General features: G+C 39.4%; 1 protein-coding gene across 2 annotated transcripts; it reads right to left on the bottom strand.

The window, feature by feature from the left end:
* Window positions 1-383: 383 nt before the first annotated feature.
* Window positions 384-25,710, bottom strand: PTER (phosphotriesterase related). Of its 2 annotated transcripts, XM_069729488.1 has the most exons (6): window positions 25,631-25,681; window positions 22,266-22,320; window positions 19,539-19,989; window positions 14,680-14,945; window positions 6,525-6,665; window positions 2,561-2,911 (listed from the first exon to the last, which is right to left on the bottom strand). In XM_069729488.1, the coding sequence occupies exons 3-6, from the start codon at window positions 19,968-19,970 to the stop codon at window positions 2,701-2,703; spliced, it is 1,050 nt and encodes a 349-aa protein (XP_069585589.1). In that variant the 5' UTR covers window positions 19,971-19,989; window positions 22,266-22,320; window positions 25,631-25,681; the 3' UTR covers window positions 2,561-2,700. The 2 variants fall into 2 exon arrangements, with proteins under 2 accessions (XP_069585590.1, XP_069585589.1); XM_069729489.1 differs by lacking the exon at window positions 22,266-22,320 and having other exon boundaries at window positions 384-2,911; window positions 25,631-25,710.
* Window positions 25,711-25,944: the final 234 nt, after the last annotated feature.

Below are 25,944 nucleotides of genomic sequence, written 5' to 3'. Positions count from 1 at the left end.
TGATAGGGAACGAGAGGAGATTGGTAGTAATTCTGTGTTAGCACAATGAATGGACCTCGTCCTCCTCTGCCATTGCTCTACGCATGCCCCAGTTTATATACATATATCTTATACAGACTTGTCCACAGTCTTTAATTAAAAGGTAGCGTCCTAAGGTTTTGCCAGAAAGTAATTTAAATGGCTATGTTCCATATCAAGCATTAATTAAAGAACAGCGGGATAATTACAAGCATCATCAATATTACAAGGAACATCAAATTGTTCCAGAGGGGAGTCATTTAATTGGAATCACTTTAGTTTTCTACAACTTGTGCATTATTATTATTACTTGCTTCAGAGTAGTCGTGATTAGCGCGGCTTGTAGGAATTCAATTCATTCTTTTCAGAGACAATTGTTTAAGTGTTTATTACTGGGGCTGGAAAGAAATCCAGTCATTACAGAGTTTACATTTACACACACAGAAAAACATCAGAAACTATTTCTTCTTTTTTTGTGTTAATATATTTTATTATTAAATGATTTATCTAACAATTGTGGAATGGAAAGAAAAGAGCAAAAATAATTTTGAAAGCACAACAATAAATAATCATCAAGGACAAGAAAAAACAACAACTTGATATTGAGTACAGGTAGGGTCTCGGCATCATTCAAAAACTATAGAATACACACATAAAATGATAGAAAAAAATCAGACTCAGAGTCTTCTCTGGGGGCGTACCCAATCACGCCTCCGTCCTAGGTGTCGCCAATCACAACTAACACTGGTAGACTACTAAATCAGCTGACCATCTGTGATTGGTAGCATCTGAGAGGAAGGTAAGTATGAAAGCACTGCGCCCCCAGATGAGAATCTGAAGAAACGCCCAGTTGCGCTACAAGCAGAGATTTCACATGCTGCGCTCCAAAAACAACAAATATGAATATCTCCGCAATGGAGAAAGGCAGCGCAAAACAGAAAAGAGTGGCAGAATCAGAGGAGCTTGGGGGCTTTTACAAGGTATTCAACTCTATTTTGTTAGAAATTGATAGATCAGCTGTTCTAATTTCATGTGTCTTAGTTTCTGTTCATCTCAAAGTTATGTTTTACCTTCAGCACATACAGAATGTACAAAAATGATACATGAAGCCGTATACCATTGCATAGGTCAACTAAATAGGTGCAGTAGAGATGAGCAATTCATTGAAATTTGAATTTAACAGCTTCGCTTAACTTTTCCAATAATCTATTTGCAAATCTCCAATTGCCCTAAATAGTTGTGGATGACTCTACTCTCTTTTCCTTACTGCTGTGAGATCACACACACACACACACACTCTCTATCTGTCAATTTTCTTCAGTGTTTTATGGCTCTCTCTCCTTATCTCTATGGCTAGGCTGTAACATCCTCTCACTATCCAGATTCATCATAAAGTGGCTGCTGCATTCCCTGCCTCTGCTTTTATACAGGCTATTATAGTCCATACTAATTGATTGTACTATACCATGTGATGTGGTTGCAGCAAGATTTCATGAAGCCTGTGTTGTCATTCCTAAGGTCATGTTAGACTTCAGTAACTGATACCATCATCTGCAATGTGCAACGGCATAACTAGAAGTTGATGGGCCTGAGTACAAAATCTCCAAAAGGTCCCTAAATTATGTGTGTGTGTAATAATATTGGTCTTCTAATATGGGCCAAAGAGACTTTTGGCCTCTTAAGCTCCAGAGCCCAGGTGCAACTGCAACCCCGGCACCTATTGTAGTTAAGCACAAGCACCTGGTAATGAGTAAAATATAGGAGGAAATTTTAGGCGCGTCACATGAAACAAATTGTAAATTGTTAAATTTTGCAAAGTTTGGTAAACTCCCAAAGATTCTATATAGATTCGATTTGCATCAAATTGCTTCGTTCGTCTCTGAAGAACAAGAACTGTGCAACAGAACAAAAAACAAGGTATGACAGCGTCCAGCAGATGCCAACGGGTCTTGGCAAATTGGTCTTGCGGCAGGTTGGATATCATTGACCGGCAGCCAAGACAAACTCAATGGAGCTCAAAAATTCTCACGAATGCCCTTCCCATCAGTCAGTTACGGTATGTCTCACATTAAATCTGGCAAATTACAGATGATTTGTCCAGATCACCAACCGTCATAATGGGCAACACTATAGGCATTCTATGACCGCTGCCGATCTGCTTCTCCACTACATCATCAAGCCACTCGATTGAGTCGGATCGGCTGCTGGCAATACCGTACTACATATTTTGCCAGAAACGGTTTAATAAAAAAAAAATAAAAAACAGATAAAAATGCTAAAAGAAGAGAACGTTTAAAAAAAAAAAAAATTTTTGTATAATCTCAAACCAATATCATAATATTTGTAATCTTAATCAGGCAATAAATATCTATGAAAAAAATAGATAATATCAAATTACTGAAAAGCACAGGATATACTGCTTCCTGGCTCCTAATATCCACCTTTATTTTATTTTTTATTGTAATTACAGACTTATACATTCTTCAATAGTTATTTTAACTTTATCTTGTTTTCATTAGTTTTTGTTTCGTGCCTAGAAGAATTTAAATGTCTATTTTGGTTTTCTTCAGCAATTTTAATCTTTCCGCTTTCATTGGTAGTTTACTCTCCGCATTTATAAGCTTGATTAAAAATTGTATATAACCCAAATACAATACACTTTCTGACAATTACTTGCATCCTTTACTTAAACGTCAGCCACCTCTTGGGGTTCTCTAACAGTATTTTATCGACGTTCTGCTGGGAGATGCCTCTCAAGAGCATTTTGGGTACAATATTGTTGAGGATGTGCGAGTATCCGTGTCCTCCATACTTTACCAGCCTGTTCTTGGTGTGTATATCATGGGAAATGACTATACGTTCATTGTAGCCCGCGTTGATCAAAGATCGGATCCTGCGAAACATAAAGATTTTAGCAGTTATATAACTCGGAACCTATAAATTTAGTCATTGTGAAGAATAATATGTCATGATCAAAGAGAGACCAAGGGGAAAAATTTACAATATCATAGACTGGAAAATGTTACAAAAACTTATGTCCAGTATTTTACGCCCCATTGCTTTGCATTGAGAGCCACTGGTGGACATTTACCAAGCAAAAAAAAATAATAAAATTTTTTTACATTACTTGCACCACATGTATTTTCTGTTTAGTACACTTTTTGCACCTGACTCAACAAAGAGGAGTAGCTTAGTGAAACTACATACATTTTGCATATTTTAGACAGGTCATAGAAGTCTTAAAAAAGGCATGAGGCAAATACATTTATACTGCAATCATTTTAAAATGTCACGATTTGCACAAAATTTGAAATTAACGTGTGATAGTTGACACATTTGGCTAGAGCTATTTTCGAACATTAGTTACTGTTCTAATTAACATATTTAAAAGTCAAAATTAGAGCAAAAAGATAGATGTGAATACTTTTCTGTCCAAAGATGACAGAAGTATTCTAGGAGTGATACCTTTATTGGCTAACCAGAAAATATGTTTGCAAGCTTTCAGAGCACAGTGGCTCCTTCTTCAGGCAGGATTCTATTTGTAATCTTGCCTGAAGAAGGAGCCACTGTGCTCTGAAAGCTTGCAAACATATTTTCTGGTTAGCCAATAAAGGTATCACTCCTAGAATACTTAAGTCATCCTTGGGCAGAAAAGTATTCACATCGATTTTTCTGGCTAACATGGTACCACAATACAATTTGTTATTGTACATCATCGAGCAAAAAGATAAAAATTATAAATTAAAAAAAGTCAAAATTTGCAGTTTGTACAAATTTTTAATTATTAACAGGGACACAGATTATAGAAAGTTTAATATAATGATACATTGATATCTGTGTCCTGTTTTATTCCCAAGAGATGCACATTCCTTTAATAAGTAAATGAGCTGTTAAGATCTATGGGCTGGAGATAGATCTCCCTGAAAATCTGCCTCCAGAGATTGTTTTAAATGAAAGAGGGCGTTGCCAGTGCGATACATGTACTGTAGTTCAGGAGAGCAGACTGTCAGTCAGTACATGTCTCACATTGGTAATGCCCGCTCTCATCTAAAATAATCTCTGGAGGCAGATTCTCAGTCAAAATAACAGACAATGTTAATCTTTCATCATTAGTAGAATGGAGAGCACAGATAGGGTGGAAAAAAGAGACTGGACAGGAAGTTTAATAATAAAAAAAAAAATTCAATATGTTCTTAGTAGAACACACAATAAAAGAATACGAGTATCTTCAGCCAAGGTAAAAGCTAGAGATTCTACAAGAAGAAAGAAAAGTGGAATTCATGTGGGAGTATCAAGGTGGAAACTGGTACTATCGAACAGTAGTTCAGATGAAGAACTCATGCCATTCATGCCACTTTGGATGTATCGGAAAATCTTTTTGGCAACGGAGCTGTGGAATGATGACTATCACACACATAACACACCAACACCTCGGCTATGCTCCACTAGGGGATTTTTGAGGTTGTCACTGGAGCCCTGGAGACTCATTAGGGTGCGGATATTAGGGTCTCCGTTAATAGGGCATCACAGTGCCATCTGTAAATCACAGTATGGAAAAAAGTCACAAGCAACTTACTACCACAAATTTAAATTTGTTTGTTTGTGCATTTATATAGACCCAAGAGCATAATATGAGGAGGGCTAGGGAAAGCGCAAAACATCATGACAAAACTGCCCCGGCTTCATCACAGTCAGAAGGCTCGGCTCACTATTATTTCAGTGCGAGTGATGGGGATCAGAATATACGATGAAGACCGAATGGGTGACGGGGAGAAGCCATAAAGAGAAGCCAGTAAGGTGTGTAGAAAGATTTTTTTATTTTTTATATTTAGGGACCTTATGGTTCAGAAAAATGACGAATGTGAATTTTTGAAAAATCTCTTCTCCTATTGCAACTGACCACATCAGTCTTTTTGTGATGTTCACAAAGCTAGGCACAAAACTTTTTGTAAAATCCATATTTATATTTTGTATATATATTTTATGACTGTGTTATAGTTCGCAAGCGGAAAACTGGGAAACTGTCAGTACAATGACACATTATATGAATGTGCCTCACTAACAGGGTGGATTACTGACTGTTTAGCGACTAAGTGGCAGCCATTGATAAATTTACAGTCGGTAGCTGTGCTGAAAGATACCAACAAGTCAATAAAAGAAGAATCTCGCCATTAATCAAGTTAATTAGCAAGAATAAGTGCTGGAATTGACTGCCAGAGATGCTGTGATGGGTGAACATCCTCTAAACCCTTCAATTAGCCACAGCGCTCAATACAGTTAAATTATAGACAAGAGTCTGGGGTAGTAAATGTTTTAATAAACAGCCAATCAGGTCTGACTGAATAGGAAAAATAAATAATAATAATATAATAAAAAAAATTCTTGAATTTTCCAGAGCTGTATAATTAAGGGAGGCAGAAACATGCAAAAGGATAAGTGATAAAGAGTAAGAAAACTAATAGTAAGGCAAAAGGACAGAGCTTTTTTATAATAAGAGCTTACAATCTGAAACGGAAACGCGTGAAGTACACTTCCATCTAAAGGGGTGGTCCGAAACTAAAATTTATTTTAATGCTATGTAATAGATCATAATCTAATCTACTTTCTAATATACTTAAATTAAAAATTCCCTACCATTCACTCACTACTCTAAATGCTTGATATTTTTTTACTACTTCCTCTTTGATGAGAATCCCCGGTGGATGGTGGGATAGTCAAACTAGCCGTCATCGGGGGTCACTGGCGCAGCCTCTGCCCCTTCCCTGAAACAAAGCATCATCATCATGCTCCTTAAACTTCTTGTCACTCTGCACAGTTCTTCTCAATGCACAGTGACAGTGCGCTCTCTCGCCAGCTCTGTCAAAAATGATGAGTTGGCAATGGAGCGCACATGTCATTGCACATTGTAAGTAAAGAACAATCGAGCAGAGACCAGTACTATCCTGGTGACGTCACTTGCAGGGGCGGTGCTGGTTTCTGCTTTTCCTGCAAATCAGGTATTCTTCTTACAACACACACAGACAATGCGCTCTCTGGCCTTCTCATTACTCATGAGCAGAGCCGGAGAGTGAACTGTCACTATGCATATTGGGATTTAAATTAAATTTTAGTTTTGGACCACCGTTTTAAGACTTACTCATTTTAAAGAAAGAATTAAACCACACAACACTGTCCAAGGCCAGATTTCCATGTTCATGATGCAAAGTCTTTTGAAAATCCCCATTACAGCTGCGATTTTACTGATCCTCACAAATATATGGTGATCCGGTTTAGTACAATTGCTGTGGCTGTTTTGGCTGCTGTAGTGACGTCTCTTAGACAGCACCCATCACCTCTGTAGCCAATCGCTGAGCTCAGCAGCTCATGCTGTTTATTTCGGAACGGCCATAACCACTTGTCCATATGCCTTATTAAAGACAGGTGGGCCGTTAACTTAGGACCTCCTATTGTAAAGCCAGAATTTAGTTTTAGAAAATGACTAGGCCCGTCTAAGCGCCAACACTTACGCTCTGATCCTGTCGTTATCACTGGGCATATCCACTGCTGTATTAAACTGGTAGTTCAGCATTTCCGTCCCAAACAAATCGTATTCCAGGTACGACCCGAGTTCGGCAAACTCCAGCAGTAATTTCTCATCAAATATCGTCCTAGGACAAAGAGAAGAAGCCATGGTTTTATTATTTCTATGTTGACATTAGTTACTTTCTATTAAGAAGGATTAAATCTCTCTATGCAAACAGACGGGCAGTGATTACATAATGTGGTCACTTTCCGCGCACCAAGATTAATTACAAAGAAATTTTTCATCAGGCTGGTCGCGACTCATGTGCACTTTCTCTGTAGGAATATTCACACTGGACATACAGAATATTTAATTTCCCCTGCTAATTTTATTCATAGTTGTCTGTAAATTTATAGTCAGTAAAGTGTATGTAGCAGATACTGAGCTAAATACTGTGACCGCTAATGATAATCGATCCGCCGAAAATCAAATTCACCAAATTCACTTTGTCCAGAACTGACCTCTCCGCAGGCCTCAATTGTCTCACTGCACAGCTTCCTTGAACTCCAATCACTTCTCAGGACTCTTTTATGACTCTGGCACTGACTAAACCTTACAACGTGATGAGTCAATGCACAAAATCACAACACAGGTCGGAACACATCACTGGTCAAAGTACATCATGACATTGCAGGCCAACTCACATAATGGGTCAACGTACATCATGACGTTGCAGGTCTACTCACATCATTGGTCAACGTACATCATGACACAGTAGGTCAACCAACATCATGGGTCAACGTACATCATGACATTGCAGGCCAACTCACATAATGGGTCAACGTACATCATGACGTTGCAGGTCTACTCACATCATTGGTCAATGTACATCATGATGGTGTAGGTCAACCAACATCATGGGTCAATGCACATCACCATGACGCAGGCCATCTCACATCATGGGTCAACATACATCACGATGACACAGGTCAACTCACATCATTGGTCAACGTACATCATGACAACGAAGGTCAACTCAAATCATGGTCCAACGCACTTCATGACATTGTGGGGCAAAACATGTCATATACTTAGTAACATAGTTAGCAAAGCCGAAAAAAAGACATTTGTTCATCCTGTTCAGCCTATATTCCGTCAGAATAAATCCCCAGATCTACGTCCTTCTAAAGAACCTAATAACTGTAAGATACAATTTTGTTCTGCTCCAGGAAGACATCCAGGCCTCTCTTGAACCCACCGACTGAGTTCGCCATCACCACCTCATGATGTTGCATGAAGTCTAATCAGCACCAAACCTCCATGAAAAGTGATCTATGTGTTGGAACAGGTGAGGGCAGGGGGAGGTGAGTATTATATTTATTTCTTTTGCACTCCATGCCAATTTTAAAAGGAATCCAGAAAAATATTAGCCAATGACAAGCAAAATGAATTATCGTACATTTTTCATAAATCCAGCTATTTTTGTGAAATTTGAAACAGTTTGTTTCTAAACAATTCCGGGAGTTTGGGATGTGCACAACACAGCTGCAACTTATCTGGTGATCCATCATGCCTTTATATATGCTTCAACAAGCCCCTACAGAACTATACCACCCCTCATGGACCCACCACTTTGAGTGGCGATACGCATGGGGCTCTGGGCTTATCCTCCCTTTTACTGGCAACAAGCATGGGTGAGATAATGATATATATATATATATATATATATATATATATATCTACTACATAATTGTCTAAGGGTCACTTCCGTCTTTCTGTCCTTCTGTCTGTCTGTCATGAATATTCATTGGCCGCGACCTCTGTCTGTCAAGGAAATCCAAGTCACTGATTGGTCGTGGCTGTTTTACCTCGACCAATCAGCGACGGGAACAGTCCAGAAGAAAATGGCCGCTCCTTACTCCCTGCAGTCAGTGCCCGGCGCCCGCATACTCCCCTCCAGCCACCGCTAACACAGGGTTAATGCCGGCGGTAACGGACCGCGTTATGCCGCGGGTAACGCACTCCGTTACCGCCGCTATTAATCCTGTGTGTCCCAAAACTTTTTACTATTGATGCTGCCTATGCGGCATCAATAGTAAAAAAATGTAATGTTAAAAATAATAAAAAAAACAAAAAACCTGCTATACTCATCCTCCGTTGTCCGCAGAGCCGCTCGCCATCTTCCGTTGCTGGCCATGCATTGTGAAATTACTCAGAAGACTTAGCGGCCTCGCGAGACCGCTAAGTCATCTGGGTAATTTCGCAATGCAAATACCCAAAAGAAAATATTTACTAACCACAAATACCAAGACAATTTTTTAGAAATTCAATAAATTTTATTATAAAAAAGACATAGCACAATCAATAACATTTTTATTAAAATATATCCATATATTAGAATATGTATAATCTAAAATAGAGACAAAATATGTATGCATGTGCAATATAGATCAGCATGTGGGGGGGCCAGGGCGTCCTATACCTGATCGGCAAAAAATAAAAAATAAATTAAATAATGCCACGGCTCAAGAAAAAAACAACCATTCACATTGAAATGTATAAGCACTATATATATGTAATATTAAATAAGTAATATTTCATGTGATGGTATAAACAAATAATAAATAAATAAATTAAATAATTGTGGATGAAAAATAAAAATAAAAAATAAAAATTATCCAATTATAATTATGCACATATCCATATATAATGAGTCTGTATTTGATATATGGTTGATGAAATAACAAAAAATATCAAAAAATATAAAGATGAATAAATAAACCAGTGATATTGTAAATGATTAACGTGATATATGAAAAAAATATGTTACAAACTACATAATTACAAAAAATGGTGTGTAAAAAAATAAGTGTCAAAAAATATGTCAATTACTTAAGAAAAATAAAAAATAAAAAACGTGAAATATGTGTATTAGTGTTTAATATCTGTATATATATTATATATTGCAGTGATAAATTTAATAAAATGGACAATATACATATAATCAGTATTGAAATGTGGAAAGGTATATATAGACTATATCAATCATCAACCATATATCAAAAAACAACAAGTGTGGCAGGCGGTTTTAATTCCACTTTGACATGAGTGTCACAATGGACATGCACACAAGTATCCAAAGTGATAAGTAATGAATAATGCACAAAGAAAAAATTAGATAAATAAATAAAAATAAACCGTGAATACCGACCAGGAATGCGCGCGTCAGCTCCCCCACACACCACTCCAACGCACGTTTCGCAACCGCTTCGCTGACGAAGCGGTTGCGAAACGTGCGTTGGAGTGGTGTGTGGGGGAGCTGAGGCGCGCATTCCTGGTCGGTATTCACGGTTTATTTTTATTTATTTATCTAATTTTTTCTTTGTGCATTATTCATTACTTATCACTTTGGATACTTGTGTGCATGTCCATTGTGACACTCATGTCAAAGTGGAATTAAAACCGCCTACCACACTTGTTGTTTTTTGATATATGGTTGATGATTGATATAGTCTATATATACCTTTCCACATTTCAATACTGATTATATGTATATTGTCCATTTTATTAAATGTATCACTGCAATATATAATATATATACAGATATTAAACACTAATATACATATTTCACGTTTTTTATTTTTTATTTTTTATTTTTCTTAAGTAATTGACACATATTTTTTGACACTTATTTTTTTACACACCATTTTTTGTAATTATATAGTTTGTAACATATTTTTTTCATATATCACGTTAATCATTTACAATATCACTGGTTTATTTATTCATCTTTATATTTTTTGATATTTTTTGTTATTTCATCAACCATATATCAAATACAGACTCATTATATATGGATATGCGCATAATTATAATTGGATAATTTTTATTTTTTATTTTTATTTTTCATCCACAATTATTTAATTTATTTATTTATTATTTGTTTATACCATCACATGAAATATTACTTATTTAATATTACATATATATAGTGCTTATACATTTCAATGTGAATGGTTATTTTTTTCTTGAGCCGTGGCATTATTTAATTTATTTTTTATTTTTTGCCGATCAGGTATAGTATGCCCTGGCCCCCCACATGCTGATCTATATTGCACATGCATACATATTTTGTCTCTATTTTAGATTATACATATTCTAATATATGGATATCTTTTAATAAAAATGCTATTGATTGTGCTATGTCTTTTTTATAATAAAATTTATTGAATTTCTAAAAAATTGTCTTGGTATTTGTGGTTAGTAAATATTTTCTTTTGGGTATTTACTTATTGGGGAATATTTACTCCTTTGGATATTTTTCAATATTATTTGGTATTTCTTTTCTATATAGGATAATTTCGCAATGCATCCTGGGAACGGAAGATGGCGGCAGCCGCGCGCTACAAGGGGCCCTCGGGTCCGAAGGAGAGTATGTGTATTTTTTTGTTTTTAAGCTGTGACATATGTGGCTGGGCAATATACTACGTGGCTGGGCAATATACTACGTGGCTGGGCAATAGACTACGTGGCTGGGCAATATACTACGTAGCTGGGCAATATACTACGTAGCTGGTCAATATACTACGTGGCTGGGCAATATACTACGTGGCTGGGCAATATACTACGTGGCTGGGCAATAGACTACGTGACTGGGCAATATACTACGTGGCTGGGCAATATACTACGTGGCTCTGTGCTGTATACTACGTCGCTGTGCAATATACTATGTGGCTGGGCAATATACTACGTCGCTGTGCAATATACTATGTGGCTGGGCAATATACTACGTCGCTGTGCAATATACTACATCGCTGTGCAATATACTACGTCGCTGGGCAATATACTACGTGACTGGGCAATATACTACGTGGCTCTGTGCTGTATACTACGTCGCTGTGCAATATACTACGTCGCTGTGCCATATACTACGTGGCTGGGCAATATACTACGTCACTGGGCAATATACTACGTGGCTCTGTGCTGTATACTACGTGGCTCTGTGCTGTATACTACGTCGCTGTGCAATATACTACATCACTGGGCAATATACTACGTGGCTGGGCAATATATTACATGGCTGGGCAATATACTACGTGGCTGGGCAATATACTACGTGGCTGGGCAATATACTATGTGGCTGGGCAATATACTATGTGGCTGGGCAATATACTATGTGGACATGCATATTCTAGAATACCCGATGCGTTAGAACCGGGCACCATCTAGTATATATATATATATATATATATATATATATATATACAGTGGGGCAAAAAAGTATTTAGTCAGTCAGCAATAGTGCAAGTTCCACCACTTAAAAAGATGAGAGGCGTCTGTAATTTACATCATAGGTAGACCTCAACTATGGGAGACAAACTGAGAAAAAAAAATCCAGAAATTCACATTGTCTGTTTTTTTAACATTTTATTTCCATATTATGGTGGAAAATAAGTATTTGGTCAGAAACAAAATTTCATCTCAATAGTTTGTAATATATCCTTTGTTGGCAATGACAGAGGTCAAACGTTTTCTGTAAGTCTTCACAAGGTTGCCACACACTGTTGTTGGTATGTTGGCCCATTCCTCCATGCAGATCTCCTCTAGAGCAGTGATGTGTTTGGCTTTTCGCTTGGCAACACGGACTTTCAACTCCCTCCAAAGGTTTTCTATAGGGTTGAGATCTGGAGACTGGCTAGGCCACTCCAGGACCTTGAAATGCTTCTTACGAAGTCACTCCTTCGTTGCCCTGGCGGTGTGCTTTGAATCATTGTCATGTTGAAAGACCCAGCCACGTTTCATCTTCAATGCCCTTGCTGATGGAAGGAGGTTTGCACTGAAAATCTCACGATACATGGCCCCATTCATTCTTTCATGTACCCGGATCAGTCGTCCTGGCCCCTTTGCAGAGAAACAGCCCCAAAGCATGATGTTTCCACCACCATGCTTTACAGTAGGTATGGTGTTTGATGGATGCAACTCAGTATTCTTTTTCCTCCAAACACGACAAGTTGTGTTTCTACCAAACAGTTCCAGTTTGGTTTCATCAGACCATAGGACATTCTCCCAAAACTCCTCTGGATCATCCAAATGCTCTCTAGCAAACTTCCGACGGGCCCGGACATGTACTGGCTTAAGCAGTGGGACACGTCTGGCACTGCAGGATCTGAGTCCATGGTGGCGTAGTGTGTTACTTATGGTAGGCCTTGTTACATTGGTCCCAGCTCTCTGCAGTTCATTCACTAGGTCCCCCCGTGTGGTTCTGGGAGTTTTGCTCACCGTTCTTGTGATCATTCTGACCCCACGGGTGGGATTTTGCGTGGAGCCCCAGATCGAGGGAGATTATCAGTGGTCTTGTATGTCTTCCATTTTCTAATTATTGCTCCCACTGTTGATTTCTTCACTCCAAGCTGGTTGGCTATTGCAGATTCAGTCTTCCCAGCCTGGTGCAGGGCTACAATTTTGTTTCTGGTGTCCTTTGACAGCTCTTTGGTCTTCACCATAGTGGAGTTTGGAGTCAGACTGTTTGAGGGTGTGCACAGGTGTCTTTTTATACTGATAACAAGTTTAAACAGGTGCCATTACTACAGGTAATGAGTGGAGGAAAGAGGAGACTCTTAAAGAAGAAGTTACAGGTCTGTGAGAGCCAGAAATCTTGATTGTTTGTTTCTGACCAAATACTTATTTTCCACCATAATATGCAAATAAAATGTTAAAAAAACAGACAATGTGATTTTCTGGATTTTTTTTTCTCAGTTTGTCTCCCATAGTTGAGGTCTACCTATGATGTAAATTACAGACGCCTCTCATCTTTTTAAGTGGTGGAACTTGCACTATTGCTGACTGACTAAATACTTTTTTGCCCCACTGTATATATATATATATATATATATATATATATAACATATTCTTTCATATTGATTCTTCAATCATACTTCCATCTCTCCAGCAGCATAGACAATATACCGGTAGGTGTTTATCTGTTTATCAGACTCTCGGTGTTACGCTTTTGGTCGATTTACATCTGTGTTATATTTCATAGCACATAAACCTGTGCATCTTACCATCATCATTGCTTATGTTTGCAATTTGCACAATTTTTTTTTTGCCACTTTGCATATTGATCCTGGATACATCAGTGTGTGGTATTCCATTGCATACTCATCTGTGCATTTTATTGCCTTTGCTTGCTAATATTTGCAGTTTGCACATCTTTGCTCATTTGCACATCTTTAGCATCTCTTTGAACACATGATCATACCTGAGGCCGTACCTAGTTTAACTCCTTTGGTGTTTAGCTGATGTTCAACTACCATGCGAATATATGTTGTTTGAGTTACCATTTATAAGGCTGTGACTTTGGACACAACACTGTCAAGTCCCCAGTTGCTATGTGCAATGTTTTTTTAAAGTGTTTTTAAATGTATTTTTGTCTTGTTGTTAATAAAATCATTTTCTTTTTATCTGGTGATCACTCTCCCATACATCATGGCTTTCATGTCTCTTACTCTTATTTTACTATTTGGTCACAGAATTTTTCATAGGAGTACACAGTGAACGAAATCCAGGAGAAGGAATCGTAGACTTTACAGCAAACCTTGAGGAAGCATTTGTGAAACGCGCGTCGGGGTGTTTGGTGGGTGAATTCCATATTATCAATTACACCTTGTATTTACTTTCATCATTCTTGGAGTTTCTTTGCTTGTGTCTCTATCATTATATTGGTATAATTAAAGTATTATCTTATTTTAACCATTGATACAGTTTTGATCCATACTTAACTATTTATTCGATATATATACATTATCTATGATTAGGGACTTTTACTACTGAGGTTCCCCGCACTCGCTCTCCTATTAATTTGTCTCTATGTTGGTATCTTTTTTAAATCATTTTTAATATTTTGCACTTAATTGGTTTAAAAGGTTTTTAAACTTAATTATTTCTTGGTGATGAAGATGATTCTTAAATATTGCAAATTTATTTTTCTTAAATATTGCAAATTTATTTTACTTAAATTTATAATATTTTTTTTCTGCATCCGATTTAGGCGATATAGTAGTTACAGTAACTATTTTTGTCATATACAAGTACATAGACAAGAAGAGCATTAAATAAAAAAAAAATACAAAATGACCACACGGCTTATACTACAGTACCTATCAAGATGAGACATCACAGTCTTGGAGACATCAGCCCCGGCCTCCTGCAGAATGCGCACAATCTGGAAGGGAGCCTGGCTGTTTCTGCCAGGATGAATATTCACAGGACATCCAAGCTGTGTCTGAGCCTCAGCAGTCGCCCGGAGAATTTTCTTTTCACTGTCAGTGAGTGGCCACGAGCATCCAATCTCTCCGATTATTCCACATTTTATATCTGTCCCATCTGCTCCTTGGAGAACTTCGTCAACTAAAACCTCAGTCAGCTAATAAGAAGACGTCGTAGAAATATAGAGAAAAGGATTTTAGAAAAAAAAAGGCAAAAATCAAAAGTTCCAAACTGCGGCAATAAGTAATCAAAACAACAAAATATTTATAGAATTTCATTGATGCATCCGATAGTCCAGATTTTTTTTCATTAATTACCTGGATTCCGGCAATAAACAATCTTGGTTGTGGTTGAAACATGTGTTGCCTTGTCTTCATGGGGGGTTACATGCATTTTTTTTTTAGAACCAAGGGGTTGTCCAGGTGAAACAAGTTATGACTTATCCACCGGAGAGGTGATAACCTGATGATTGGTGGGTGTCCCATTGATGGGACCCGGCAGATAGGTGAACTTTTATCTTCAATAAGGCACTTTAAACCCCGTCAGAATGGAGAGTCAGTGCGCGTGTGCAACCTGCCCTCCATTCATTCTTTATGGGCATGCCGAAAAAAGCTGAGCACAGTGCTCCGCAACTCCATAGGAAATGTACATAGTGCGGGATCACTGTACTGTAAAGTACCCCGTTCTGTCAATCAGTGCAGATCTGAGCAGTTGGACCCCCACCAACCAACAATTTATCACCTACACTGTGGATAAGGGACAATAACTTGACAACACCTCTTAGGGTACAGCTGTATAACTCAGCTGAGGATCACATCGCAATGCTCGGACTGGTGGTCGGCTCTCCTGAGCCAAGCATGACAGCATGTATTTCTATATAGCTGTTACGAGGAGCGAAAGGCCGGTCAAAGCATTGTGAAGCCATCCTTGACTGCGCCATAAGTAAGAGTGAGTCTTAAGGCACGTCTAGTGGCCAGTGTGAAAAATGATATATTTATAAGTCTGATTTAAACAATAGGTCATTTTCTGATGACATGTAAGAGTGGTGGACTGTACTATTGTGTTCCTGCCCCTGAGAACACCTATCGCGCTGTGCTGTATATGATAATTTGAGCAGTGTTTAGATATATTCAGCAATGTATAGAATGTGTTAAGCCTTCACCAGGTTACCGTTATAATGTATCGTGGGGGACAAGCATCGGTAGTATAATATGCATAGGGTGCAGTAGGAATACAAGAAGTGTAAAGTATAAAGATAAGTGATAGAATACATAGGCTAGATTTTAGGACATAAGGTAGTGATAGGCTTTGGTAAGCAGTATAAATGTAACATGTTTAATGTTTGAAAATACAGTACATAGTGTAGATAAAAGTATATCTGTCAGCTACCGACATAGGGATAGAAATAGTTACGGTTCTGGACCAGCCCTTATTGGGAGGTTGCAAGCTCCAGTAAAAAGGGACTGCTTCCTGACAGCAGATTAAATAGGGACGTACAGGAACCAAGGTCAAGTTGCAATGGCCAGGCATCTTTCGTTCGGGGCAGTGGAAGTCCTTACTGGATCCATTGTGGCTCAAGGATCCGTACAGGTACTATGAAGATTGCCTAATACAAGGGAACGATGGACGTGGAGCTACGTGAAGGGAAGGTAACGGATCCTAAGTAAACTGCGGGACTGGATGGGAAATCCCTGGGGCTGACAGAGACAGTAAATATAGGGATAGTCCAAGAGGAACAGATAGTAATGCTGAAGACATACTGTACTAAGGAAACAAGAACTAGGACGATTTGCGCCCAATACTGTGTGTTACAGTCTGATGAACTTCAACTGTCCAGTAAACCTTTGCTTGTTGAAATGAACTGGGTGTCACCTGAGTTATGTACGGTGGCTCCTGAAGATGGTGGCCTGGAGAAAGCAGAGGCGTGTGGCCTACAAGTGAGTCTGATGGATCCCACACGTGACAGCACATTGAGACTGGGACACGATTTTTCTGTAACGTGCCCGGGCATTATGGAGAAGCAGCTCATCCATGGCTACTGCCCTCGGTCACTTTAAAGACACATTCCCTTTAATTTTGCAACTTATTTAAGGTAGTTTTCATAACTATATACATTTATTGCCCTTCCACTGGATAGTTCATAGGTGATAGATCGCTGGGTTTCCCACTAGACCAGGCTTAGACTGTCCCACCAGAGTACTGAAGATCCTCCAGTAGGCCAGACACTGCACTGCACAAATTACCATAATTGCATTTTTTTTAAACCATGTTCATGGTATCAGAGTATTTTCTATTTTATATAAAAGTAGAGAATAAAAGTCGATAGATTCTTTAAGACTGTATAGTCAAGACAGAAAGGGATGAGCGATCACAGACAGTGTACGGATAGTGGGAGTTGCGCGTTACAGTATTTGCATACATCAGTAGCACAGCGTTTAATGGCGGGGAGAGGAGTGATAGGGAAACGTCCTCTTCGAGTGACATTATGTTACCTACTAATAGGAAAATCATTGTCTAACAGACTGAAAAGAAGAACAGGGAAGATCCTGTCATTCTCAGCCCAGAAAATATAGTCAATAAGTAGACAATCCATATTTTACTGAATGTGTTGAATTGGAATGGATCTTTAGCATGTACACATTTCAATGCGAATAGAGATCGGAGAATTTATAATGAGTGGAATTGAATTCTATAAAAATCTGTATTCTCTACTGTAGAATGAGGATTTTTTTGCAATTCAATCTCTTTTTGTAGAGGGCTGTCAAAAGTATAAAAAAATAAATAAAATAACAAAATTACTTAACTTCTCCTGACATTTCTGCTGCTCACTTATCCCCATACAATCCTCGGGGCATCTACGTATGGCCGCCAAGCAACATCTTCACACTAGGTCAGGACTTCCAGCTGCAACTAGGCCCAGGACAACCCTACACATACACAAGGCCATCTCGGGCCTAGTAGTGGTTGGAAATCCTAGTCTAGAGTGCGTGTAGTAAGGTCGTGATGTCACAGCAACATTACTACACTTAAGTGCAGAGATGTCTCAGGCCTAGCCACATACTCTAGGTCGGGACTCCTGCTACGACATCTATGCGTATTGCAAGGTCATGGCGATATTGCCACAATATGCGCTGCAGCCTTACGACGTGCCCTCTAGGCCTGAACATTCGGCTGAAGCTAAGCCCAGGACGATAGTGCACATACCAGTATGAGGATGCATGGTGCGGCAGCAAGAAGATGTGCTGAAGACCTAAAGGGAACATTGAGCAGCAGAGGTGATCGGTGAGTATTTTTGTAAATAAAACAAACAAACTTGTAAGAACTTGGAGGCACAGTATTAACCTACAACGAGGGATCTGTGCGTGGTAGCCTGCAAACTTTAATAGCGCTTCCACAGACAGAATTAGGCTACGTTCACACTAGCGTTGTGCGCCGCTGCGTCGGCGACGCACAACGCACCGAAAAACGCGTGCAAACGCACGCAAAAACGCTGCGTTTTTCGACGCGTGCGTCGTTTTTTGACGAAAATCGGACGCAAGAAAAATGCAACTTGTTGCGTTTTCTTGGTCCGACGCTAGCGTCAAAAAAGACGCACGTGTCGGAAAACGCAACAAGCAAAAACGCATGCGTCCCCCATGTTAAACATAGGGGCGCATGACGCGTGCGTCGCCGCTGCGTCACCCGACGCTAGCGTGACGCACACTAGCCGAACGCTAGTGTGAATGTAGCCTTAGGGAAGGTTTCTCCATCTTACAGACCCCAGGGGTTGGCATGACCCTCACCTTTTAATCCCTATATAGAAATCTGGACTTACAAAGGGCCTCTGGGTTGGGTCCATGGAGTGGCTGCTGGCCAATGAAGAGGGCTTGCAGAAAACTGCATCAATACCAGGAGGTCAGGAATAGGAAGATCAAGCAAAAGAATAGTTTAAACAGGGGCCAATGTTAGAAACAGGAATCAACGAGCAGGGCAGTGGCAGAAGCAAAGCAACATGAGTGAACTAGAGCAAAGGAACTTACAACTAAATGGTAGGAAGCTAGGGGTCTAAATCGTGTGAACCCATTCCAAGGTTAACAGATGGAAGTCATTTCGATGACCAAGAATGAAATTAACACCCAAGCTCCCTGTATGACTAGCATCACAATATCAACCTAAATAGCTGCGCTGTTGCCCATTACAAAGGCGCTACGCAATCCAGTGACAAGAGCAGAAGGAACGAGCACAGAAATGTTGTATTATGAAGCTTTACAATCCACATTTGTAATACAGTTATAGTATGTGTATTACCAAGGAGCTGGCCATCAATTCGAGGTCTCTGGGAATCTGTGAAGGTTTTTGTTTGCAAATTAGATACCAATCTCTACCATGGCCTATGACCTGGTCTGGACCTCCATTGGGACACAGATTTTTTTCATTTGGCATGAACAACATTTCAACTCCAGCGCAAATATATTCCAATACGGCAGATCGATGGCAAATATTTTATTGACTACCAATTGGACATTGTCATGAAAAAGCACCCATGGTCGGCAGATAATGGTCTAAATTGCCATTTGACTCATCCAAAATTTCTACTGTATGGTCAACTTTAGACCCTACTGGAAGGCTGTCAGGCCAGAGATTATATCATGTGTCAAAGTACGATATAACCACTAGAAGTTAAGTTATATTTTTTACCATTTTTAATCTATGCAACTAAATATCCCAAAATCCTAAAAGCCCATTCAGAAAAATTATAATTATTGGCTACCTGCTCGACAGACATCGCCCGAGTTTCAGGACTATGGGTCGCATCCACGTAGAATCCAGCACCTGAAACAATATGGACGCCAGCTTCCTGTGAAAGCCATTTGAGCATCTTTACGTCTCTACTGATTCCAGTAGTTGTGTTTTCCACGATGCAGCCTCCACCTGCTGCCTTAAAGGCAATGAGTTCTTCTTTTACTGCATCCACCTCCTGATTCAGGAGAAGATTTTCTCTATGACTGTATGGATTTTGCTTTAGCCAGAAGAGGTTCTTCATAACGATGGGTCCATCAGTCAAGTCGGCTTGAAATGCGGGTGGTGGACAATAACAACATTCAAAAGTCATTGTTAAGTGCTCATGGGTCAGGGAATATCCAAGCTGGTCCGGGGGGATGGACCCCAAAACAGTCTGTATTTTGCCGCTTAGAGATGACATTTTCTATCCCCCCGAAATACTATAAGAAAACAAAAAAATAAATGAGAAAAGAAACACGTATCCAAAACCATAACTCAACAACTGATTTATTTATTTATATTTTGAAGAACTTTATCTCATTTTAAGCATATTTGCCTTGAAGAATTATTAGGTATTTTTTTTCAGGAGGACAAAAAGTGAATGAACTAATATAAGTCCATGGGAATGTCAAGAGATTTTTGGAAAGAAGTGCAAAATATATATTGGGGATTTGGAACATTGGGATACCATTAACACCACCAAAGTTTGAAATATAACTAAATACCAATGGATAGAAAAATCTATAAAAATAAAAAGTTTTTAAAGAGATGTTTCAAGAAATGGAAAAATACAGATTGTTCATTCTTCACACAGGAGCAAATATAGGAGAATGTAGAGACTTTTACATACTGTACATGACTTGATAGGAAACCAAAAAGGTGCAGCGGGAAGCCTACCTACTATGAGCCTACTACCAATTGTCCACTCTCAAAGACGGATCAGTCGTAAAGCCATCCCGTCGGCATCACAACTCGATACTTTAGTCTTGTTTTTTACCTTTTGCCCAAAGTTGAAAATTCACTATCATTCTGTTAATCTTTGACACCAACTCCATTTAATCTGGCTATGAATTTCTACATGCCCTTGAGACTTCCGAAAAATTCACCACCTGCTTCCAAAAAAAATGATGCTTGATACCAGTAGTAAAAAAAAAAAATCTAGACTAAAAGGGAATATTCCATTTATTGTGTCCTCCCTAAAATACATCCACTGGGCGCACTTGCAGTTTTGATAAATTTAGTGAATTCTGCAATCTGCAAATGTCAAAAAGAAACGGAAAAGTTGAATTTTTTTCCCCCGAAGAATATTGCACTACTCCTTCATGCCATCAATGTTTACGATGCCGAATAAGGTTTTATAACTGAGCCAGAGGACTTCATTCTGGGAGCTGAACATTTTACAGCCCGAGATGAATGTGTTTATAACCAGGTCTATAGATGGAATGTATCTGAAACTCTCGGCAAGTAAGAGAAGCCAAACTTTTTCGACAAGTTTTAATACAGGTGCCGTAACTTTACATCTTCCATTAGGAAGCAACAGAACAGGGATGATCATAAATATCCAAATGACCAAGAAGCTGAAAAATAGTCACAAGCTACTTTTACGTTTCAGTAAATATAGAAAAAGTTACTTGAGACTCACCCGAGTCGTAATTTGGCCGCGTTAAGGCAGTATAATCATGCACGGTGGTTGTGCTATCTTATGTGGGAAAGTTGCAATCTCAGAATTTTGCAAAGTGTCATGAAACTTTCTTTACATGCGCACGACACAGTAAAAATCTGCGAGAATCTACAGCAGAACAGTCGTTTGAGTTAACGACTCACAATGGAAAAACTCCATTATGGCAAACAAAGTTTTTGGTTTTTGTTAATGAGGATTTTTCTGTCTTAAAAATCGGACTGGAAAACGTGAAACTTTTCAAGCTTTTCTGACAATGTCCTTTCCTTATATTAAAAAAAAAGTAAATAAAAAAATAGTAATAAAAAAATGAAAACATGAAAACATTTATAAATAACGCCAATAAATCTGCAGTTTTTGCAAACATAGTAATAAACAGTTGGTATCACTGTATTTGTTAAAACCATAGCTATAAAACGGTCACATAGAATGGCTAAAAACAAAATATATGTATAAATTAAACATGGCAAAAGTTTAGTTTTTTCATCATATTAATGCACACAAATAAATTGAATGATGAAAAGGATCAAACATCATGCGCTAAAATACTCTTATTGGGGCTATGAAATGTCAGACTGGTCCAAACTAGCTGTGATGGGAAGAGCATAAAGTGGTTTTGATGTGGATTTCGGAGCAGAATCTGCTTCAATATCGACACATAAAAAATAGGTGTCAACATATCCTTTTCGTGTGTTCACTTTGAAGTGTTTTTTTTTTTTTTTACTAGGTTTTTAGAAGAGTGTTTTTTGGAGAGTTTCTGCTCCAAGTACCGAGCACAGTTTTTGGAGCAGGAACTCCAAAAACCACAAATTTTGATTGGAGAGTTGGAGTATGTGACATGACTTTTTTCATGCAGATTGCGCCTGAAATCCACTTGAAAATGCTCTGCAAAAATGTACACTATGCATAGCAAGATAGAAAACTACATTACTGTGCACATGTTCTATCTTTTGTCACTTTTTTTTAACTGCTTCAAAGTTCAGAAGCTATTTACCACTAGTGTGGAAAGTACAGAGAAAACGTTGTTTATACATATACCTGGAGGGATCCTGTTCCAAAAACTCTTGAAAAGCACAGTTTGAACACGCTCTTACTAAAAAAAAAAAGTTACAAAAGAATGAACATAAGATACAGCAATGTTCAAGTAACAATAAAAGAAGCGGAAAAGCTGCAACGACGATAGACAAGATGCTGGAGAAGACCCTTCATGAAAAACACCACCTGTGGAGACTCCAAGATTTTGAGGAGGTTTGCATTTTTCAGGAGTATATGAAAAATTTCCTCTTGGTTTCTGCTCCAAAATCTCATCGAAGTGGTCCATGTGGCTATGTGTATACTAAGTCTTTTTGTAGCCTTTTTGTAGCTGAAATTCCGAGATTTTGAGGAGTTTTGAGTTTTTTTTAGAAGGATTTTGAACATTTCCAACCAGTTTCTGCTCCAAAAACTCCTCAAAATACTACAGGGACGATTCATCAAGACCTGCGATTCTTTTGCCAGTCTTGATGAGAAGGCATTTTTGGGCATATGCTCCTGATTTATTAAAGGGAACCTGTCACCTCCAAGATCGACGATGAGCTAAGCCCACCGTCATCAGGGGCTTATCTACAGCATTCTGGAATGCTGTAGATAAGCCCCCCGATGTATCCTGAAAGATAAGAAAAAGAGGTTAGATTATACTCACCCGCTGCGGTTCGATCCGATGGACGTCACGGTCTGGTCCGGGGCCTCTCATCTTCTTACGATGACGTCCTCTTCTTGTCTTCACACTAAGGCTCCGGCACAGGCGTACTTTGTCTGTCCTGTTGAGGGCAAAGCAAAGTACTGCAGTGCACAGGCGCCGGGAAAGGTCAGAGAGGCCCAGCGCCTGTGCACTGTAGTACTTTGCTCTGCCCTCAACAGGACAAAGTACGCCTGCGCCAGAGCCATAGTGTGAAGACAAGAAGAGGACGTCATCTGTTGTGAATTCTGTTGTCGAACTCCCTCCTGTGGTTGTGAATGGTACTTCGGTGAGTTCTGTCCATGGACTCCCTCTGGTGGCTGTGAGTGAAGCTGCTGCTTCTGAGGTTCCTTACACAGGTGACGTGGTTTATCCTTTGGTTGGCTGCTCTATTTAACTCCACTCAGATCGTTACTCCATGCCAGCTGTCAATGTTCCTGCATTGGTTCAGTTCGCTCTTGGATCTTTCTGGTGACCTGTCTTCTCCAGCAGAAGCTAAGTTCCTGATAGTTATTATTTGTTCATTGTTTCCTTGTCCAGCTGGTTATCATGATTTTGTCTTGCTAGCTGGAAGCTCTGGGATGCAGAGTGGCATCTACGCACCGTTAGTCGGTGCGGAGGTCTTTTTGCACACTCTGCGTGCTCTTTTGTAGTTTTTTGTGCTGACCGCAAAGATACCTTTCCTATCCTCTGTCTGTTTAGCAAGTCTGGCCTCCCTTTGCTGAAACCTGTTTCATTTCTGCGTTTGTGACTTTCATCTTTACTCACAGTCAATATATTTGGGGGCTGCCTTTTCCTTTGGGGAATTTCTCTGAGGCAAGGTAGGCTTTATTTTCTATCTCTAGGGCTAGCTAGCTCTTAGGCTGTGAAGAGGCGTCTAGGGAGAGTCAGGAACGCTCCACGGCTATTTCTAGTTCTTGTGATAGGATTAGGGGTTGCGGTCAGCAGAGCTCCCACATCCCAGAGCTTGTCCTGTGTGAGTTTAACTATCAGGTCGTGCCGGGTGCTCCTAACCACCAGGTCCATAACAGTCATCATAAGAAGATGGGAGGTCCTGAACCGGACCGCCCCTGGGTGAGTATAATATAACCTCTTTTCTTATCTTTCAGGATACATCGGGGGCTTATCTACAGCATTACAGAATGCTGTAGATAAGCCCCTGATGCTGGTGGGCTTAGCTCATCGACGATTTTGGGGGTGACAGGTTCCCTTTAAGAGGTGCCCTAGTGATGAGTGAACGTGCTCGGATAAGGTGTTATCCATGCTTGGGTGCTAACCAAGTATCTTCGCCGTGCTCAAATACTATGTTTGACTCACCATGTCTGCATGTCTTCGGCTGTTCGACAGCCACAACACATGTGGGGATTGCCTAACAAACTGGAAATCCCTGCATATTTTGCGGTTGTTGAACAGCCACGAGACATGCAGGCATGGGGAGTCGAACTTATTTTTCGAGCACGCCGAAGACACTCGGTTACCACATGAGAATGCTCGGATGACACCTGGTCCCAGGACGTTCGCTCATCACTAGTGTGCGCTTTTGTATGGCCTGAATTTGACGAGTGTGGTTTTCCAAGCTCCATCATGTCCACTTTGTTGGATCTGTGGTGAAAAAAAGACGTGAAAATAACAGACGTTGCATTTTTTTTGTACATCTCCCGTTGTACAAAAAAATTGTACAATTTTTCAAAGCTTTTTTTTCTTCAGAAATCTGGCGGAAAAAAACTTTGATGAATTTTCCTTATGTGCATGTGTTTTTCTTAACGCTATGCTGTTGAGTTTTGTCCTGAAGCGGTTAAAAGGAGTAACAAAAGACTGAACATGTGCACATCAATGTTGTTTGCACATTACCAGGTATTATGCTCATTTTTTGGTAGAGGTTTTGTGACTTTTTTTCAAGGTGCGTTCCATGTGGAATCCGCCTAAAAAAATACTTGGGCTATGTGCACTCGGCATCAGAGTTTTCCCAGGTGAAGCCACGTCTGGAAAAGCTGGCTGTTCTTTTTTTTTGAGGAGGCTCAGCACGCAGCTTTTGTCTACACTGTGAAGTACAGAGAGCGGACAGGTTTTTGCTCGGAAGCCGCCCGAAGAATGATCATGTTACGTATTTTCATCACTTTAGGGTTTCCGAACCCTGAAAACAATTAAAAGAAGCGACTTAGGACGGAACATTTTGTTTGACATTGTTGTTCATTTTATGCTGCAGATTCTTGGCGGAATTCTCCTGAAAAAAAGACGCTGTGTGCACATAGTCCTAGACTTTATTCACACCAGGAGTTTGACTTCTGCAGATTTCTGAGAAAAAGCCAGGAGTGAATATGATCAAAATGGGAAATATAAAATATAATTTTAAATCCTTCCTGTAGGATGAACTTCTGTCTGAGGCTAAAAAAATGCAAAAAACAACTGGATCTTTCTAATTGCAACGCTCTAACGATTTATTCACACATTGCAGAAAGTTCTGCCACTTTCCCGTTCCTCTAAAATGACCTCATACAGATGAATGCAACCCATTTTCAGCTGAGGAAATTTCAGTAAGGAAATACAGAGGGTAAAATATCCCCCCTGATACAATCTACACGGTCGCTCCTTACACCCCCCCCACCCCAGCAACTTCCCCCACACTGTAGGGCCTACAGGAACAGGACACAATGGTTGTCAGCTGCTCCACAACTTCTGCACTTACTGAATGTTTGCTGCTTGCAAGGAAAGTGAAGGATCTGAGAAGATTCTCATCTGTGCAAAGTCTGAGATCCATAGTAATGTAATTCCCCGAGTGATTGGTGGATATACTGTCAGTGAGGATTGGTCAGTGTTGTCCCTGCAGCTTGTACTTCGGCCCTGATAGGATTGTGGTGTGTAACGTGTGTGACAATCAGTAGGAAGGAGCCGTCTACACTTTCTACTATACCAGCTGCATGTAAAATGCTCCATATGAGACTTATTACTACCGCACTGATCCTGGTAGATTTCAGCCTGATGTTTCACATTTACCGCTAA

This window comes from Ranitomeya imitator, chromosome 6 (genome assembly GCF_032444005.1).
Source record: "Ranitomeya imitator isolate aRanImi1 chromosome 6, aRanImi1.pri, whole genome shotgun sequence".
Classification (NCBI taxonomy): Eukaryota; Metazoa; Chordata; class Amphibia; order Anura; family Dendrobatidae; genus Ranitomeya; species Ranitomeya imitator.
The sequence above is the reverse complement of the archived record's forward strand: the minus strand, read 5'-3'. Positions and strand labels throughout refer to the sequence as shown.

Bases quoted from the DNA above. Each gene is read 5' to 3' on its own strand.
- PTER (XM_069729489.1), bottom strand. From the start codon at position 19,970: ATGTCATCTCTAAGCGGCAAAATACAGACTGTTTTGGGGTCCATCCCC. The intron at 14,946-19,538 runs GTAGCCAATAAT...TCTTCTTATTAG, and splicing joins GGGCGATGTCTGTCGAGCAG to CTGACTGAGGTTTTAGTTGA. The intron at 6,666-14,679 runs GTACTGTAGTAT...TCTTTGTCCTAG, and splicing joins GTGATGTCTCATCTTGATAG to GACGATATTTGATGAGAAAT.